This window comes from Octodon degus, unplaced genomic scaffold (assembly GCF_000260255.1).
Source record: "Octodon degus isolate 3935 unplaced genomic scaffold, OctDeg1.0 scaffold00082, whole genome shotgun sequence".
Lineage (NCBI taxonomy): Eukaryota > Metazoa > Chordata > Mammalia > Rodentia > Octodontidae > Octodon > Octodon degus.
This window is the reverse complement of record NW_004524658.1, coordinates 11,018,486-11,039,497: the sequence shown is the minus strand read 5'-3', so window position 1 is coordinate 11,039,497 and position 21,012 is coordinate 11,018,486. Positions and strand designations below refer to the sequence as shown.

Below are 21,012 nucleotides of genomic sequence, written 5' to 3'. Positions count from 1 at the left end.
TTAAATTAGAGCTTTAAAGTTTTTAATGTATTTGATACAGGGTATCACTACACAGCTTGGACTTGTAGTGATCCTCCCATTTTTCAGCCTCCCCAGTGCTAGCATTACAGGCATGCACCACCATGCCTGGACTCCATGGCCAGTTCTGTGCATCCAAGGGTGGGGCCAGCACAGCATGTGTTGCTGGGGATCAAACCCCAGTCCCTGTGCTTGCCTAAGCAGGTGCTTAGTCTGCTGAACTATCTCACTGGCCCAAGCTTTAAACTTTTGTAATAATCTTAAGGACTTAAATCTGCTTGGGTTAGGAGAACCTACAGAAGAGTTTGGAGCTTTTTAAAATTATTTACTACAAGTACAATTAATGAACATCAGTACTTGTAGATGCCCTGGGAGTCTGTTAGAAACACGGGCTCTCAGATCTCAACTGAGATCTATTTAATCACAATCCACAATTTTACCTGTGCCCTACAAGTTTGAAAAGCACTGTTAAATATGGAAAGTTCAGCCTAGTACATATGTGTGCATATATATTCTTAATGTATGAAACACAAAGGTTTTCAAGTAGTAAATGGATATGGGTTTAATAATACAGCCTCCTCTATCTATGAAATCTCTTAAATCTCAACCAACTAACTTTTAAAATAGCAATTTTTAGAGAATTTTCATTCTTTTAAAAACCTCACTTAAGGGCCGGCCAGATAGCTCAGCAGATTAAACCGCCTGCTTAGGCAGATGCAGGGATGGAAGTTTTGACCCTGGCCTGCCATACTGGCCATGGCCATGGCCCTGGCCCCACTGCATCCTCTGCCCCTGCACCCTTCTCCCCACCCCCACCACAGAGATAACAACTGAGACTGGGCGTGGTGACGCGGGCTTGTAATCCCAGTGCTTGGGAGCCTGAAAACAGAAGAATCACTGTAAGTCCAATCTATGTAGTGAGACCCTATAGACCCTGCACTAAATAAAATAAAACCCCACTTAGATACAGAGCTTTATTTTTCTTCCAATTTTACTTCCTGTTCTGGCAATTAATGATATTTCTATTATCCTGAAATAGCTAACAGAATCCTTACCTTCAAACTCTACAGAAAAAGAAAACCATGGGAAATGTCAGCAAACAAACATGCTTTTAAGTTCAAACTTCAATTCTATATTTGATTATATTATCCCTAAAAGGATTTATCTGACTCTATCTCTAATATTTGGAATTAAAAGTAAAGCTCTAATAGTTTTAAAACTTGTTGAACTAGCTAAATGTACCTTTAAATGATGGACTCCAATACAGAACATTTAAATCCACTGAAATTAATCCAATAGATTTCACAGGTATTTACTGCATACCATTACATCCTTCAAGATGAATAATTATCAAGAAACCAGATCTGACTGTTGTTAATGGTATCTGCCATATTTTATTAATGATCAGAAAAGATCTGAAAAAAATTTCTATCAGTAAAACAATACACTAGAGCCTACCAAAATATTAATGCTTTTGTTACGTCAGGGAGAAATTTGCAGAAAAATTTAAGGCAAGAATACTGAAGTAAGGCGATTCATATATATGCTTACAACCACAGCAACCAAAAATATTTAACAAACTGACATTTGGTCTCAAATGGTATTTTTAAATACATCTTCACTGAAACACATACATGGTAATCATTTAAGTCACACTGTCTGCTGTTCTATCCAGTTTTTCAAGAACTTCATCCCACCAGCACATGACAATTCATACAAATCTTATGGCATGTGATGAAACAAATTGATTACTTTGAACTATTTCTGCATAAGAATATGCAGTTATCTCCTCTCCAAAGACAGCCTTTTTTATTCATCCCTATTTCACTATAAGCTCATGTGCTTATTCAATATTAAATATGATGGACAAAACGCAGTATATAGGAGACTACGGCAGGACAATCACTGAAGTTCAAGGCCAACAAGGGGAGTTCAAGACCAACCTGAACTACAACAGTGAGCTCCTGTTTCAAAAAGAGTGGATTTTGTTAAAGGTCCTAAGACTAATATTAAAAGATTACCATGGGGCCGGGGAGATAGCTCAGTGGAATAAGCACTTGACCTGGCAAGCGCAAGGACCTGAGTTCAATCCCTGGTTCCACAAAAAAGATGACCAAAAAATTATTATACATTTGGACACTGTAAACCACAACTATGATTCCATTTTGTAAAATTTGAGTTTTCAAATTTTTTTAATTATGCTACAATTCATAGTTCAACCCCAGAATTTAAAAAACTATCATTGTACATATATCACACACACGTGATATATATATATACATGTACATGTGAAACAAAAATATTTGTATTTTTGATTTTCATAAAAAAAGCTATCAATTTTTATAGGGGTTGGAGGTCCCTAGTGAAAGGGAGATCTTAACGTAGACAAAATGTTAAACTTTCAATGACTTGATGTACTTCTATGACTTGACATAGAAGTATGCTTTCTAAGTAGGAGTTCACTATAAAACAAGCTAATTCACTGATCATATCAGAGAACAAATGAAATAAATTTAATTTAAAAGAAAAAAACCCACAAAAATAAATGGGACAAGGTGGCACACACCTGTATCAGGGCACTCAGGAGAGACTGAGGCTTGAGGATGTCCAATTCAAGATCAGCCTGCGCTACACAGCAAGTCCCTGTCTGACACACAAAGACGTAACATAGATGGGAAGTCAGGCACTAATACTACTTGGTGCAATTTACAAATGTTTTAATTATACACTACTATTAAACTTGGCAAAACATACATACATATATATATATAAAAAGAACAGTTTCAAACTTCTTCCAAGTTTGCTTTTAGGTACAGGTGGACAAAGCAGGTTATCTCTAGACTTCTTATAGTCCAACTTGCAATGAATATATATTCAGACTAAACTCTTCATTAAGAAGAAACGTTAATGAGATATACTTTCTAGTGGTTGGTATCCTCTTCCAAACCAAAAGAAAAAGGGGTGGGCCTTGCATGAATAGCAAAATTTCTCGTTTCATTTAATTTTACTTTCTGGATACTTTAAAAAATAAAGTCATGTTTAACTGAGATTATTAACTAAGTATAAAACTATGTGTTGTTTTATTTGTAGATACAGAATACCCAAGTATTTGCAGCAAGCCCATGAAGTATTTCTACTGCCTATATTGGTATTTCAGTATTAAAATATATACACGTTTTAATTAAACAAAACCAACATATTCACAAGCTGAACAAAAATTCATGCAATCAACGAAGGCTGAAATTTATAAATTAAATGCCATCTATACACAATGTACAAACAGTCATGCATTTAGAAATGAATACTGTATGTTTCAAAACAGTACATTTTCACAAGCAAAAGCTGCTGCACAAATATTTGGTAATGAAAAGGAAATGGAATTTAGCACATTCTGCACTGATATTTTCACCAAAGAAACTGAAAATTAGTATTTAAAATTTTTCTCTGAAGTTGTCCAAAGGTGACATCTATGGGGGAAAGGGGGCTTTGTCCCCAGTTTTGTATCTCATTTAAAGTATTTTACTGGGAACCTATTTCCCAAACCTCTGGTAAAACAATAAAAATAATAAAACATAACCCAAATATGAACATGTTTATCAGTTAAGGAAAATTAAAATAAAAGTTTTTTTGCATTATGCACTTCACCAAAATAAGAGTTGAAAACGAGGAATAAAATGTATGCTTGTTTCTACTTTTGCTTTCAATTGCAGTGAATATTTAATTTCATGAAAACTGCATAGAAATCCAGAAAAGAGGAAAAAAAGATAACTAATGAAATTAAAAACTACTTACACAACAGAATCATCGCCCTTCACAGTGTTAAAGGTTATTAACTTTGCAAACAGTTTCCTCTCAAATTATACAATATGTCAGAACATGTTTTATCAAGAAATTCAGGGATGTTTTAAAATCTTCAATTTTCTCTTACAATACTAACTAGAATTTTCATGGGCTGGTGATCTCCAACGTGCCTGCAGATTTTTTATGATAGAGTTCGCCATAGTACCAAGTTTCTCGTGCATTTCAAACAGCTGACTTCCTGAGTAGCTATGGAGATCTTCTGAATCCAACTGAAGAGCAAGAGCTCTAATTTGTGCCACAAGATTTTTAGATAATGGAGTTTCTAAAGCAACAGGATCAATCAAATCTAAAAGAGAAAAAGGATATAGAACTATTTAAATAAAAAGTTAACATGCACGTATCTCTTATCAAATTAAGAAAAAGTTTAAGTGCCTAGGGCTTAAGTACCAGAAACTGAACTCAGGACCCTGTGGTTGTCAGCCAGGTGCTGCACCACTGTACATCCCAAGCTAAGTGCCTAGGCTTACACTAAGAAAGCAGGCTGGGATATAACTGTTTCTCAAGAAAACAAGATGACAGGGAGAAAAAAAGAAAAAGCAAATTCAGAGCTCAGAGTTCCTGCTTGTAAAGAAATGCCTTTTTTATTAGCATAACTGGAACAAAATGTGTAGTCTAGATTTACTAGAGACCATAAAGAGCTGGAACTTGACAAGCAGAGAAAACCAACTAAGTTATTTTTCATATTAAGCACCAAAAAAATACTAAATTCATATAGCATGGCCAAATTAAAAGCGTAACAAATTATTTTTAAGTTAGCTGATCTTCTAAGTGAAATTATCTTATTTTAATAAATTATACCTGAAGCAAGTCTTTCTTCATCAGCTGACTTATTTTCTACTTCATTTAGTGTTTTCTCAGAAATATCAAAAACTGGGATTTCTTCAAGTCCATGAGATTTCATCTTGATTATACATTTACAACAGTGAAAAAACAAAAACACAAAAGAACAAGTCAAAATTTTTCTTTTCTTTTGTAGAACTGGTGGTTAAATTCAGGACCTCTGCACCAAGCTACACATCAGTCTCTTTTCAGATTCTGGCTAGGTAGCTAAACTGTCTAGGCTTGAACTTACCCTCTTACTTCACCTTCCTAAGTAATTATAGATATGTGCCATTATATACATATTTAATATTAGTCACTGTACAAATGTTAGAAAAGCATGTAATATATAGAACATATGTTGTTACATACTAACATATTAACTCAGTTAATATAACATTGCTGAGAACAGTAAAAAATACAAAAACAGTTGAGCATGGTGGTACATGACTATAACCCCAAGCACTGGGGATCTGGAAGTAAGACGAGTACTCTTGAGTTTCAGGCCAGCCTCAACTAAACGTGTGAGAGAGCATGTCTCATAAATGAACGAACGAATGAATGAACAAATGAATACGAATGCAGCATACTTCATAATGGATTTAAATTAGTTCATGTGATTGGTGGTATAAATCTGTGAGTACACTAAATGATTTAAATGTACACTGTGGATTTTTGCTCATACAATCACACACACACACACACGTGCACGTGATTTTCCAGTGCCTATGTGTGTTAAGTGAGAGAACATTTGAGAAACTCAATCTATGCCTCTATGCCTGATATAGTCTCTAGGCATCTCTTTTTCTCAATGGTGCTGTGAACTGAATTTAGGGCTTTACAAATGAACTACATTCATTCCTAGCTCTTATTTTGAGATGGGGATCTTGCTTTCTCAGGTTGGGCCTGAACATGTGATTCTCTGAGCCTTAGCCTCCTAGAATGCTGAGATTATAGAAATGTGCAAGTAGGACTTTTTTTCCCCCCAATACGGGGATTGAACTCAGGACCCTGCGGCTGCCAGGCAGGCACTTATTTTACTGAGTTATCTCCCCAACCCAAGACTAGCTTTTTTTGTGTAAAGTTATAGTTCAACAAAGGTTTCTGAGTATGATGATACAAATCAATGATGTTCAAGAATACAAAATTGTTTAGTACCTGGTGAATGCCATTTTAAGGAAATCTAACACACAACACTGTTTTTCATTCTTAACATACTCATTTTTTTTCATTTCACAAATTCTAACAGTACCAATGGATGTATCTCTCAATGGGTTTCAGGAGTCTGTAAATTGGAAACCTATATATAAAATCTACATACATTTTCATGTGGATAAGAATCTTAGCTTTCATTAGAATCTTGAAAATAAACCACAACTCAAATGCTTATAAGCAAAATGTTGACAGAGATAAAAGCACTTAAGTCCAAACATTCAAGACATCGAAATCAGAACACTAACAGAGGGGCTAGAGAGATGGCTCAGTGGAATAAGCGCCTACCTGGCAAGCGCAAGGGTCTGAGTTCAATCCCCGGTTCCATCAATCAATCAATCAATCAATCAATCAATCAAACAAATAAACAAACAAACACTAATGGTACATGGTGGTACATCTCTGCACTTTGGGAGGCTGTGGTAAGTGACAGAACATCTGATCCAGCCTGGGAAACTTAATGAGACCATGTCTTGCAAGAAAAAGTTCAACAAAAAAAAAAGGGTTGGTGATAGAAAGGCCCACCAGGGCCCTATACCCCTGCATCAAAATAACGTGACTTAGAACATCTGTAATGGTTTTTTAAATGTGTGGGTTTGAACACTTAGGTTTTTGGAAGAGCAGTCATTTCATGATGGAAATGAAGAGGGGGCAGGAAAGAATAAAAGAAAATTTAAAAATAAAGCCAAGGAGGTCTGGGGAGATGGCTCAGTGGAATAAGCATTTCCCTGGCGAGTGCAAGGGCAAGAGCCTGAGTTCAATCCCCAGTCCCACCAAAATAAATAAATATAAATAGATCCAAGGAATATACAAACAGTACAAACAAAAGAGTAAACCTTATGAAAATAAACAGTGCTTCTGATGGGAAGGGAAGGATCAAAAATGTGTCATCCTATGACAGTTTAAATACAAACCTCTTAACTGTATTGTTAGATCAATTATTAAAACATAACTTTGTAAGTACCATCTAAGTTTTTACCTGCTGTTCATGATATATCCTGAGAGCTTTTTTTACATTAGACACTTTTGGAGAACGAATAGGAAGAGTTTTTATTTCTGAAGCTGTAAGAGTACTCAAATCGCCGATAGTTTTTATGTTCTTGGCTCTGATAAGTTGTCCTAGACCTCTTGCCCTGAAAAGTAATAAAGAAAAAAGTAAAAATCTATCTAGGTTTTTATATTTTTCATGGCTTGTACAGATGATTTCTCCATTTAAATATAATTAAACGTAGTGCTTAACTGTAATCCAGGCACTCAGACTGCTAAGACAAAAGGTTCACAGTAGGTTGTAGGGCAGCATGGCCAACACAGTGGACTCAAAGTCAGTCCGGACTACAAGAGATGTTTCTCAAAACAACAATAAAAATGATATTCATAACTGCATTCATTATACAGCACACAGTGAGGAAGGCATATTGTCTAATTTAAAATCAAATTTGGATTTGATAGCAACATCTGGCTTAAGCAATTATACTGGCAAAAAAATCCCACTGCATGCCTCACATTTTATATACTTTTTAGTCTTTCTTTGGAGACACATTCTTGCTATGTACAGTCCAAGCTGGCCTTGAACACACTATGTAGCCCTGCTGGCACCACACTTGTGGCAATCTTCCTGTCTCAGCCTCTCAAGTGCTAGATACAGCGCCACATCCATCACTACTTGTAATACAAATGAATTTTAAGATTGCCTTAAGTATAAATAAATACACTTAAATGTTACCTTATACACAGATGGGTAGAATTGCAATACTCAGTTTATCGGTGGTTGGGGCATGTTACTGTTTTACTAAGTCTACTAATCAGGACCCTTTTAATGTACCATGCCCCTGGCTTCTATGCATCAGAAATGGAATTAAAGATGTTACAAAATACACTGAAGAACAGCTCGTATCCTAGTGAAGTGATAGGGCACCATGATAGGGCAAACAATTCAATTAAAGAAAAGTTATCTTGAAGTTTCTGGAATTACCTATAACAATTCTTTTAACCAAGATATGGTAATTCAAAATTTGTTATGCCATAGGCATTTAACTTGCTTATTCTAAAATAAGCCATCTCCCTGACTCCATCAAACTTTTAGTTAAAAATAGTAATTTTTAAAATCTCACAAGGTGGGCTGGGGAGATGGCTCAGTAGAGTAAGTGATAGCCTGGCAAGCACAAAGGCCTGAGTTCAATGCCCAGTTCTGCAACAACAACAAAAAACTCACAAGGTTTTGTTTTAAAGGTTACTCCAAGTGAACTTCATGCTTAACAAGCAACACTGTTAAGATCTATAGCTGTGAGATTAACTATATTAACTGTGAGATTTAGGGCCAGCCAGATAGCTCAGCAAAGTGCCTGCTCAGGTAGGTGCTGGGACCATGGTTCGATCCCTGGCGTGGTGTGCCAGCTCCGCCCCTGGGGTGTGCTGAGACTGGGTGTGGTGGTGTGTGCCTGTAATCCCAGTGCTTGGGAGGCTGAAAATAGGAGCATCACTATGAGTTCAATCTGTATAGGGAGACCCTGTAAATACATAAAAGAACAGACTGAGATTTTAGCAAATTTCAAATTTTCATTTGAGAAATTAAAAATGATATTCATATTCCTAAAGGGTCTGGATTAGGATTAAACAATGTTTCAAACAATATTAAAAAATATTTACTGAATTAGGACAAAAACTTCTAATGCTGCCATGGCCCGCGTTTCAAGCTATAGTTTTATTTCTAAAGTAACATACATGCAGGAAAGTACAAGTGAATCAACTCAAAATGACTTTGATCAATCATAAATGACATCTTGAAATACAAGCCAGAAGCCAAACTAACCACTTACCACATGTTTGATGTAATCTGAGGTAAAATGATGTCAACTGGTGCTGCACAACTCATCAAAGCTGGATAAACACTTTCTGTGGGGCATGGCATGGATTCTTTCACCATTTCTGTAATCTTAGAATAAATTTCAAAAGCTGTTAAGTAAGAGGTCACCTGACTAAACAAAAATATAAAGATTCATGAAAACTAAAGCACTTCTTACTAAACACTTCTTTGAGGTCTTAAATTTACAGTTACGTGATCCTGGGGACAGAAATCCTTTGGCTGAAGTGGTATTATGCTAGACAGAAAGGAAGAGAAAAGAAACTCAGAACCCTGGAGAACTGTAATTATAAATTTGATTTTTACAACTTACTCTTTTTTTTTAACTTCAGAAGAAATACAACAATGAACTACCTAAGCAATTACTGGCTAAATCATCCCTTTCTCTTATCATCTCCTTCATATGTACTTACCAAGAGACAAAAAAAACAGAGCTAAACAGTTTTATTTCTTTAACAGGTCTATTTCTTTAATAGCTAAACTTAAGGTAAATTATGCACACATAATTCTACGTGTGTGGGAAGCTTATACTTACCTTAGTTTGTGAAGTAGGTGAAGTTTTAACACTTTTTATTATAGGAGAACTATTTGAAGAATGAGACTTAACAAGAGGGCACCGCCTATCAATGTCATCGGCCAATCCTGCTTGGTATATTGGATCTGCAAAGGAGACTCGGCGGACCTAAAAACAGATAGGTTTTTAATTTTTAATTAATTATTGGTACTGGGAAATGAACTCAGTACCTTGTGCTTACCAGGCAAGCACTGCTCCATGGAGCTGTATCCCCAGCCAGGTTTTTATAATTTTACAAAATTTTAAACACCAGAAATTCTATGAGGTTACCCAAAAGTAGAATGTAGATTTAGAAGTTTAATTTCTTTCACTAAAAGCCAACTGTACATAGTACATAGTTGCTCACCCAATAACTGTTTTCAGATTATTCAATACCACAGTTCACTCTACCCATATTCTAAACTATTTTGTACAGTTCAAATTATGAAACAGGAACTGCTGCAGACTTATAACGGAAGCAAAGCCATATGTCAATTAAAACTACAAAAACAGAGGTAAAAAAACAACTGCCTTCTGGAACATCTTGATCATATGTGTTCTAAACTCTTGTACGATCAGTGTCATGGCAATTAAGCAGCAACTTTTTACCTTTCTTAGCCCCACTTGTAGTTGATATGGCCTTCTATATGTTTACCTATAACATTCAATATGTTCACCTATAATGTTATTTGATGTGACTACAAAATGGAGGCCATTAATATACTGTTACATGGCTTTCACTCTTTATTTCCAAGACTGGGAAGATTCTACACTTAATTGTTATGGAAAATATGGTATGTTAACTTATTTCCTACACGTTTTATGAGTTACTATCAATTACAATGTAACATTTAAATAATTTGAAAAATTTTGAAATTTCAAACTTAATGCTTTCCAACTTAGAAAAGGTCTCAAAGTACTGTCATAGTACATTTAAGATATTTAAGAAAAAAAGTGAGAGAAAACAAACCCTGGGCTGCAGAGATAGCTCAGAGGTCTAAGCACCTGCCTAGGCAAGCGCAAGGACCAGGTTCGATCCCTGGCACCATAGGCTGCACTGGCCCTGCCACTGAGACCAGGCATGGTGGCCCACACCTAGCAAGACCCTGTACCAAAATACATAAAATTAAAGAAATCTCAAAACAGGAGCTAAAGATATTACTAAATGGTCTAACACTTGCCAAAATATGCAGAGACCTTTCAAACTCTAAGGCAGTGGTGGCAAATATGGCACATGTACCTCAGTGTACTGTTTTCTACTAGAAGCTCAGTAACTCTTGGCCCACCAAGCAACAAAAATCCTAAACGACAAAAGAGTAAAATAAACCTCAAGAAATACTAAGCCTTTGTAAATGGCTCAATTCCTGCCTTTTCAGAGTATCCTGGAAAGCTAGTTTTTGTTTTGAGACACAGTCTTACCATATAATTCAGCTTGGCACTCAACTCAAGTTGATGATCCAACTGCCTCAGCCTCTGAGGTGCTGGGATTAATGGTATGTGCCACCACACCCAGCTGAAACACTGGTGTGAAAAGCTGAAAATTTTGGATAGTACTAGAGATTAAGTAATATAGCCAGACGCAGGAGATGTAATTTGTAACTATAATCTCAGCCCTCTGTGAAATCCAAGGAAGGACTACTGTGAGTCTGAGCACAGCCTAGGCAACTGAGTAGACCTGAAGAGCCCTTATAAACACACACAAAACAAAGAATGTGCAAGGGCACAAGGCCAGAGGCTAAAGCAGATATCCCAGTATATTCACTTTTCCTAAGGAGGCATACAACTCAGCACAGGAATATAAAAATGTTCTAAACAAGGAACATAGCTCCATAATACAATGTTTTCCTTCCTTCATAGCAGGTGCTATGTTCCCAGTTCCGCAAAACAAAAACAAAAACAAAAAAACCCCGCATAGCAGGTGCTATGATGTATCTTTCAATCTCCAGCACTGGGGGGAAAAAAGGGGAACAAAAACATGGAAGGTGTATCTTAAGAACTTTAAAGAGGTAAGTTTACAACAATACTTATGTGAAACAGAACACATTAAGTGCTAAACCGTTGTTTCAGCATCGGCAATCAGTGTCATGTGACTTCCTAAATAATACTATATATGAGGCAGAAAAGTTACTAAGAGACCATCTTTAACAATTTTGTCATAAGTGAAGTGTGCACAACTATATAAAAATCTTCAGTATTGTGGCAATACCTAAAGGACTTCAGTCCCTTTTCATTAGTAACCACAGCAAATCAAAGGCAAATGGCCATGTGATAAGTCACCCAACATCACTGCAATGCCCAACAGTGTTCTGAGAAAACGTAAGACTAATTAGCATTCAGCCACATTCCTACCTTGTTAACAGGTGATGAGATCTCATCTTCTTGGAGTCGTTTTAGTCCTCTCTTTAAAATGCTGGTGGATGGAGAAGCCAAAGGAGACCAAACACACCGTGACTGCATGCCACTAGGACTCTCATTTGCTGACACAAGTAAAGAATCAAGTTCCCTCAATTTTTCTGGAGATGAATTGTTTTCTGTTACTAGTTCGGAAATAGTTGTTTCAGATGTTAGAGACTGTGGTGGTTCTTCCACTTTATCTGGAGTACAGTTAACCTGCAGTAAAATATCATTTTCCACTACCATTTGATCGTCATCTACATTTGTTTCTTCAGCCTTATGAAGTTCAGTACTTGTTTCACTTTTGCTAGACTCAACCTTTCTTTCCTCAGTGCTCATTTCAACTGTGTCAGGAGCAAAACTGTCAAGTTCTGCATTCAATTGTTCTGTTTTGGTTTCTTCTGACTTAGTCATCTCATCTTCTGCTTCTGTGACAATGCCAATTTCAGTCACAATTTCTTCATAATCTTCCATTTTAGCATTCATCTGCTTAGATGAGGCTGAATCTGGTTCATTACTTCTGTCATCTAATTCCCCACCTGCTATTTGTTCACAATTCTCAATCTGAGATTTCACATTTATAGGGGTGGTGTTATCACAAAGACCAACACCTGCACAAAATGCCTCAGCTGCCACTTCAGCACCTAGTTTATCAGCTGTTTCTGTGCCAGGTTCATCACTACTCTTACATTTCTCTGTTGCCAACTCAGAAGTGTCAGTTTTGAGACACACTTTTTCAGAGACACTAGATTCACAGTTTTCTGCAACCAGTTCCATTGCTTTTACTCCCTCTATTTGGGAGTCTCCAGCTGTTTTACATGCATTCTCTTCAATATTGTCAACATTGAGTTCGCTTTTCAGGGTTGTTTCTGGTTTATCGTCTATACTATCTAAATGATATTTCTCTGAAAGGTCCTTGCAATCACCTAAACATGGGTCCATAGACTTAACCTTTTTACTAGATGGTTCTTCAATTTCATGACATATCAACTCACCAGAATCTGTATCACAAGATTTTCCTTTCAAATTGACTACTTCAGATGAGTTTTGAAAAATATTTCCTTTCAACTCAGTTTCAGGCACAAAGTCATTATGAGTATCATTCCCCTTGAGAACCAAATTAAAATTTATACTTGTATGTTCATCTAAATATTTTACTTCAGAAGATAAATTAGCTTTAGAATCTGTTTCTGATAGTGTGTGAGGTATCTGCACTTCTGTCTTTATTTCACTACTCTTTATTTCAGTATTTTCTGTGTTCTTTAACCCAATGGCTGACTTTTCTGGAGGTTGAGATTTTTCCCCACAGCAGTCACAACCTTTAGATCGTCTTACTCTCCGACTTCTCTTATGCTGGCATTCAAATGTCTGCACATTTTTTTCAGAAAGCATAGGAAGTTCTGGTGTCCCAATTCGAGAGCATTCTCCCACACTGTTGCTATCAGAATCTCGTCTAAGTAATCTCTTACTAGCATTTCTAGTCCTTAAGTTTGACTCTGGCATCGGTGAACTTGCAAAGGAACACTCTGGACTCTTGCTAGCCTTAGTTTTTCCTTCGTATATATTTGGCACATCATCAGAAAGTTGCAATGTGTCTGTATATGCTGTACAATCCTTAAGTATCACAGTATTTTCACCTTTTTCATAAACCTGAGGTTTTTTGTCTACATCCACTTCAGAAATTGCTTTATCATCATCTGTGTGATTCTTGATGCTTACTGATTCCTCTTCTACCATTTTTTCTTCTTGTTCAATATCAACACTGTCATTGTTTTTGTTTTTCAGTTTCCCAGATCTCTTCTTTCTAGAACCTTCTTCTTTCGCCTCAGAACTATCAGACTCTGAGTTTTCAATACTGGACAGCAAACCCTGAGATGCCCTTCTTGTTTGATAACGTGTTCGTCCTCTTAAAGGTTTCTCAGAAGACTTATCTGTAACATCCAGGGTATTATTATCTCCCTCAGAATTAACATTCTCAAGGTCTGATTTTCTTTTATTTTGATCAATGTCAGCATTAGGACTGGTTTCATCAGAAGCCTTCTCAACATTTCCTTTCTCAAGCAAGTTTTCCTGTCCAGTTTGTTCACAAGTCAGTTTCTGCTTAGGTAACACATCATCTTTTACATGCAATAAAGCCTGAGGCTTTTCCTCTTCCTTACGTCTTTCCCTTTTTTGATGACTATTTTCTTTATCTTGGCTATCCCCTATAGAGACTACTATTTCTGAGCGTCGTCTTGAAGACCGTCTCAGGATCTTTTGGTTTGGAGTTACCAGAACCTGACTATCTTCACTTACTGTTTGATCTGCTGGGGTTACTGTTGGTGGTGTATTTTCTTTGGATTCTAAATTAATCCCCATGTTTTTCTCTTGAGCAGTACTGTTATCCAGTAACACAGCATTTTCTAATGTTGGTTTAGGCTTTTTATCTTCATGCTCTGTAAGAGATTCAGAAAAATGAACCTGATCATCTGATGAACATTCTGTCTGATTAAACAAATCAGGTGAGCTATTTTCTAAGGCTATTGTGCTTTCAACCAATTCTTGATTATTTTCCTCCTGCTCAGATTTCATTATGGGTTTAGACCTTTTACTTGCTGACTTCTCAGCTTTACTCAGTCTTCGACTTGATCTCTTAACTCCAGTCAGTTTTTTTTCTGAATCAGATTCTGAATGCATCACTTCTCTCTTCTTCGTTTTTGGTGTATTACCTGCTGTATTCATGTTTTCCTGGTTTTTTGGTTCTGAAACGTTTGATGGCATATTACTCAAAGAGGATGGACTGAAAGGTCTATTATCTGAACTATCAAACTTCTCCAAAGTAATAAAGCTTTGCCTCCGACTTGTAGGCTGTGGAGTTCCAGAAATACTGGCATCAGAAACTGAGCGACTGCTGACCAATGTGTTTTCTGCACTGGATGTACATTCAGTTGAAGTTTTCTTTGATGAAATTAAAGTAGTTTTTTTGGCTTCATTATTACTGCTCAGTATTTCTAGACTGGTTTTGGGAACAAAACCACACTCATTTGAAAAAGAAGCCTTTTTCATATGTTCATCCATACCACAGTTTCCCAAGGCATCTTGAATGACAGTGTCACTCTTCACTTGTTCCTCCTGTACAAAGTAAACATGCATAAAAATATAGATTAACCAAGCAAATATGACCTCTGGAAATTTGAGTGCAGGATTTTGGTACTTCAAAGGACGTTTTAAGTATTTGCAAATATTAAAAAAAAAAAAATAATGGCATGTGTCTACCAGGCTGTTTCTACTTACAAATGTTCAATAAAACCTAAATATGTCTATTTTAAATACACATGATTATTAATTCTTATAAAGTATGATTGGGAATTAGGAGGAGACTTGATATAATTTTAAAACTAACAAAATGAAGACCTATTACAAAATCTTCCAGCAATATAAGACTCCCTTAAGCACCTAAAAAGTGAAATGCTGAATATACCTTAATCACCATCTTGGTATCGTCCTTTGGTTTTTCAGTTAAAGTAGGAGTTTGCCTGAAATAAATAATGGAATAAATTAAAATTACTTTAAGTTACAGAAAAATTACAATAAATTTTAAAGTTTAATGTCTTCAACACTTACATAGATTCTTCCTGACTGTAGTGATCAGTAAATAAGGTATCTTGTGAAACATCCAGATTATTATACATGGCAGGAATATCACACCTGCAAAATTTTACAGAATTTAAAAAATCTGGTAAGCCAGGTATGGTAGCATCTGGCCAAATGCCCAGCATTCTTAGAGGCTAAGACAGGAGAGGTCTTGGCTCTATCTCAAAATAAGAAAACACAAAGGACTGGGGATATGTCACAGTGTAAAGCTCTAGGTTCAATTCAATTTACAATGCTGGGGGACAGTGGCATACACCTATAATCCAATTTCAACTCTAGCTTGGGTAACTTAGCCTAATTCTTAAAGTTTAAATAAAAAGCACTGCAGATGCCAGATATGGGGGCACATGCCCACCATTCTAGCACTTGGGACGACAATGTCAACCGGAGTTTTACACAGCGAGTTCACAGTCAGCTTGAACTATACAGTGAGAGAGAACTCCCCTAAAAAACAAAACTAAGACCAGTCAGCTCTGCAGATTAAAGTAACTGCCTAAGCAGACCCAGAGTTCGATCCCTGGCATGCAGTGCTGGCCCTGCCCCGGGGCACACTGAGAGGGCGACTGACTGGTGTGCACCTGTAATCCCAGTGCTTGGGAGGCTGAACACAGGATCACTATGAGTCCGATCTGTGTAGTGAGACCCCGTACTAAATACATAAAAAAATTTAAGATAAAAGGGATGGGGATGTAGTTCAGTGCAAAGGCCCTGGGTACAAACCACATACTACAATAAATATTCTGCAATTCCATCCTATCATGTTATAAAACAATATAAAATCAAGACCCAGATCATTGTTATCCATTAAATCACATTCCTTTTATACTTAACTAAGCAAATTCAGCTTATGGACAATAGAAATGCTACTAGCTGGGCATGGCAGCACCTGCCTATAATCTCAGCAATCTGGAAGCTGAGGCAGAAGGATCCTTGGAAGTCTTCAATTATAACACATAGTATTATACCATATAGCTCAAGGGTCGTATAACACTTGCCTAGCATATATGAAACTCTAGGTTTGGTACTCAGAGCTCTAAAAGAACGAAGTACTGTACACAGTATCTTAGTCCTGGTAACAAAGTTATAATCTGGGGTATGAAATTTAAGCATAAATATAGAATACCAGGGGCCAGCCAAATAGCTCAGCGGATGCAGGTGCAGGGGCCAGGGATTCGAAGCCCAGGCCTTCCATGCCAGCCCCACCCCATCCCTGGGGTGCACTGAGAGGGCAATTGAGAGACTGGGTATGGTGGTGCACACCTGTAATCCCAGCACTTGGGCGGCTATAAACAGGAATCACTAGGAGTCCAATCTAGTAGTGAGCCCCTGAACCCCCTTATAGACCCTTCCCTGAAATATAAAAACAAAACAAAAAACCCAACAGCGAACTCACAAAAAAATGTCTACCAACCTCTTTGTCTTAAGTACTTCTTTTTGATGTTCAGTTAGTATTTTTTCTTTTGATTCTTTGCCTTCTGGAGGTATGAACACAAAATCAGTAGACTTTTCCTCATCTAAAAGCAGTGTATTCTTTACTTTTGGAGATGAAGATTCTCGTTTCAGCTGCAGATTTTTTAAAAAGTACATTTTAGTTTCTAAATTGTTTCCTAACATTTCCATTAGTTTTGTAATGCAGATAACTTTAACATAACACTTTTTACACATGCTGCACCAGCCCTGCCCCTGCCCCCGGTATGCTGAGCTAGGCCCCGTGTGGTGGTGCATGCCTGTAATCCCAGCACTTGGGAGGCTGAATGCAGGAGGATAACTATGAATGCGACCCTGTACCAAGTAAATAAAACTGAAAAAAAAAAAAAAAAATCACTAACAAAGTGAAGAAAAAACTCAAGAATGGGTAAAAAATTCTGCCAGTGGTTCCTCTCAAGCAATATATAAAGAAATTGAATAAAATTTGAGATCCACAAATTTAAAGGCACAATCCAAAAATGGGCATTGGTGGGGCGGGGGGGGGGGGGGCCTTCCAGTAAGCTCAATTGTTTAAGCGCCTGCTCATGCAAACACAGTCAGGCGCAGGATACCTCAGTTAGATCACCAGCTCCACCTGCCTTACTGGACCCTCCCTTAAGGCAGCCTGAGCCAGCAAAAAAAAAAAAAAAGGAAATCGGAGATGAATATACACTTTTCAGATGAACTACAGAAGCAGATAAATGTATGAAAAGATGTTCAACATCACTGACTATTTGAGAAATGAAAACTGAAACAATGTTCAGATTTTAACTCCACAAATAATGGCTATTATCAAGAAATCAATGAGTAAACAAGCACTGGTGGTGCTGTGTGGAAAAGGAACACTTCACTACTGTTGATGGGAGTACAGGATGGTGCAAACATTCTGGAAATCAGTGTGGAGATTCTACGAACAAGTCACCAGCAGTTCCCTATCCTCCTATAAAATGAAAAGAATCATACCACATGACCCATGTTTACAGTGGCAGTTTATAATAGGACAAATCTTGGAAACAACCCAAAATGTCATCAAAATAAAAAATGAAAAAAGACATGATTTTTTTTAATACAATGGTGAACCACTTTGCCATAAATGATAAACTTGAGACATATCCACATAAATGAGTGGACTTTTTTTTTTTTGGCAGAACCGGGGATTGGACTCAGGCCCCTTGAGCTTGCCAGAGGAGTGCTTATTCTACTGAGCCATCTCCCCAGCCCCAAATGGATGGGCTTTGAGACCACTCTTTAAAGTGAAATAAATTAGACACACATGTGAAAAGAAAAGTATTTACTCTCTAGTGTAAGTACCTGCAAAGTATGATTAAAGATCAAAATGTACAATAAATAATGTGAATTGAAACAGGAAGAAAGGGCGGGGGAGATGGCTCAGTGGAATAAGGCTTCCCTGGCAAGCACAAGGGCCCGAGTTCAATCCCCGATTCCACCAAAAAAAAAAAAAAAGCTTATGAAACAAGAAGAAAATATTCAAAAGGGAAGGGGAACTAGGAACTGGGGGGAGAAATGGAAGAAAGGGTTAAAAAAAAAAAAAAAGACAAGAAAGATAAACTATGCCACTGGTGATGCACACTAATAATCCTAGCACTGAGGAGGCTGAGGTCGGAGAGTTGCTATCAGTTTGAGGCCAGGTTAGGCTACAAAGTGACTTCAAGGCCAGCCTAAACCGTATAGTGAAACCCTCTCTAAAAAAGATGATCAAGCTGGGGAGATAGCTCAGTGGTATAGATGCCTGCCTGACAAGTACAAGGTCCTGAATTTGAGCCCCATTGGAAGGAAAAAAAAAAAAAAGGATGATCAGAAAAGATTAAAATGGAAACAAAGCTTTTGCACAAAGAGGGACTGAAAGGAAAGGAAAAGAATGGGGGAGGAGAACTCAGATAAATGGATTCTCACTGCTACAAATTGCCTATGAATGATTATGTATATCTAAATTGTACCAATAAACTTACCGCACACACGGAAACACCAGAGATCAGCTCAATGGTAAAGTATTTGCCTAACATGTGTGAGGCCCTAGTTTCAAGCCTGGGAGATGTAAGACCAATAAAAACTAGGAAGGAATTAACACAGGAGGCTTTTACATTCCCAGGCTATTACGGTATTCTTTCTAAAACTCTCACTTCCTCACAATTCCATCTTTTGTCAAAATGTTTGCATTCCAAACATCTATCATTAAAGTACGAAGTTTTATGTCCATAAAGTACCATACACTTTACTTTAAAATTCTATTAAGTACACCCCCGAAAACATACTTTGGTAGATGGCTTCGTATTTTTTTTTTCCTTTGTATGTGCCAAAAAAGAATCTCTTTTTCCATTTGATTTTCTTTCCATGCCACTTATCTTCATATTCAATTGGGAATTTTCTGTCTGTTTAATGAAAAATACAACAATTTTATTGAGGATAACCTGATTTCTTTCACATTCTTAAGATATTCTCATTTATGAAGTTTTATCTGACTATTCAAGCCTGTTTAAAAAAAATGAAAAATAGGAGATTCAATTGTTAATTCTACTACACACTTCACATCATTTAACTTGTTAATCTAACCAGTGGAATCATAGATGGTTACTACTACTGGAAGTATTTGCAACGCAAAAATAAAAGCTAAAATTTTCAGCACTGAATAATAAAAGAGGAAAGGTGGACACGGTGGTGAATACCTATAATCCCAGCACTGTGGAGGCAGAGTGGCAGTAGGATCCTTGCAAGTTAGAGAACAGCATGGGTACCATGTGAACTCAAGGCCAGCCTAAACTGCACAGTAGACCTTGTCCTAAAAAGATGGATGGAGGGACAGACGAAGCCAGGTGTGGTGCATATTTGTATCTCCTGCATTTGGGAGACTAGGACAGGAGGATCAAGAGTTGGAGGCCAACCTACGTTACTTAGCAAGAGTGTCACAAACCAACAAAAATAGAACATTATCAAAGCTCAGAGGCAGAATGCTTGTCTGTCTAGTATGTGGTAGGCAATGGGAAGAGGGAGGGAAAGACAGGCAGGCATGCAAGTAAGTATGACATTCAATATTTAAAAAAAAAAGTAGAATATTTGTTGAGAGAAAGAAAGCTTCTGTCCAAGAAAGGGACAGAAGGGGGACCCGAGTGGGTTGCCCTGATATTCAATATTAAACATGTTTTCACAAATGAGTATATGGTATAGAATAAATTATACTGAAACATTACTAACAGTAATTCATCTAATCTGGTGAGATTTTTATTTAGCAAAACAAAACAATTTAGCTATCACTATTTCATTCGTTTTTTAAAACTGATTCTACACCTGTCCTGCTCCAAAAAGGTATAAACCCAGTGTGATTTGGGCACAACTGCAATCTCTGCTACTCAGAAGCCAGAGGTAGAGGCTGAGGCAAGAAGAACACAATGTCAAGGTCTGCCAAGGCAACTTAATGAGACTTGCATTCAAATTAGTAAAAGAGAGGGGGCACAACTCAGTGTAAACTATGAAGGCCTGGGTTTAATTCAAAGCACAACAATGGGTAGGCATAGGCAGGGGCATGGGCTGGTAAATATCTCTTACTGAACAGGAAAAAAAAAATACCTTTTAAGAATATTCCATGGGAGAAAAAAAAAAAAAAAAAAGAATATTCCATGGGCTGGTGAGATGGCTCAGTGGTCTAAAGCACCTACTTAGAACAAGCTTAGCAAAGCACAGGGACCAAGGTTCAATCCCCCAGCACCACATGCCAGCCAGCCCCACCCCCTGGTGGGCTGAGCTGGCCACATACACACACAAAAATAAATAAATAAAATTTACAAAAAAGAATATTCCAACACTTACATGTCTACTCCTCTCAACTAGTAATCTCCAAATAGTAATTGTTAGCCAAAGCAATCCTGGTTCTAATGGATGATTATATGACAGCAAAGATTGTTTTTCTGACAGAAGAAATTAGACGCAAGAAAAATAGAAAATTTCTAGTTTTCCACAAGCAGTAATCAATCTTTGTAGAAGATAAAATATTATGTTCTCATTTCGAGATTACTAACCTGTTTTGAAACACTGCTATTTCTTTATCATTAAAATTAATAAAAAAAGCTTACTTGATAAAATTCTAGTGAAGATTTTCCCTTAATTCAGATACACTATGTGTACACACACACACCATTAAGGAACTCTAGAGTCTATTAATAAAGTGAAAGCATCAATCAAA

General features: G+C 37.0%; 1 protein-coding gene across 3 annotated transcripts in view; it reads right to left on the bottom strand.

The window, feature by feature from the left end:
- Positions 1-1,239: 1,239 nt before the first annotated feature.
- The window catches only part of Rif1 (replication timing regulatory factor 1), a 93,249-nt gene continuing 73,476 nt past the window's right edge, over positions 1,240-21,012 (bottom strand). For 2 of the 3 annotated variants that reach the window (XM_023721344.1, XM_023721342.1), the window contains 11 exons: positions 19,091-19,207; positions 16,762-16,913; positions 15,321-15,404; positions 15,178-15,232; positions 11,673-14,828; positions 9,306-9,452; positions 8,931-9,008; positions 8,727-8,842; positions 6,890-7,043; positions 4,678-4,780; positions 1,240-4,165 (listed from right to left, as the gene is read on the bottom strand). In XM_023721344.1, the coding sequence (XP_023577112.1) occupies positions 3,951-4,165; positions 4,678-4,780; positions 6,890-7,043; positions 8,727-8,842; positions 8,931-9,008; positions 9,306-9,452; positions 11,673-14,828; positions 15,178-15,232; positions 15,321-15,404; positions 16,762-16,913; positions 19,091-19,207 (4,377 nt within the window). In that variant the 3' untranslated portion in view covers positions 1,240-3,950. The remainder of the gene's footprint in view (positions 4,166-4,677; positions 4,781-6,889; positions 7,044-8,726; positions 8,843-8,930; positions 9,009-9,305; positions 9,453-11,672; positions 14,829-15,177; positions 15,233-15,320; positions 15,405-16,761; positions 16,914-19,090; positions 19,208-21,012) is intronic. The other variant, XM_023721343.1, reaches the window with a different exon arrangement.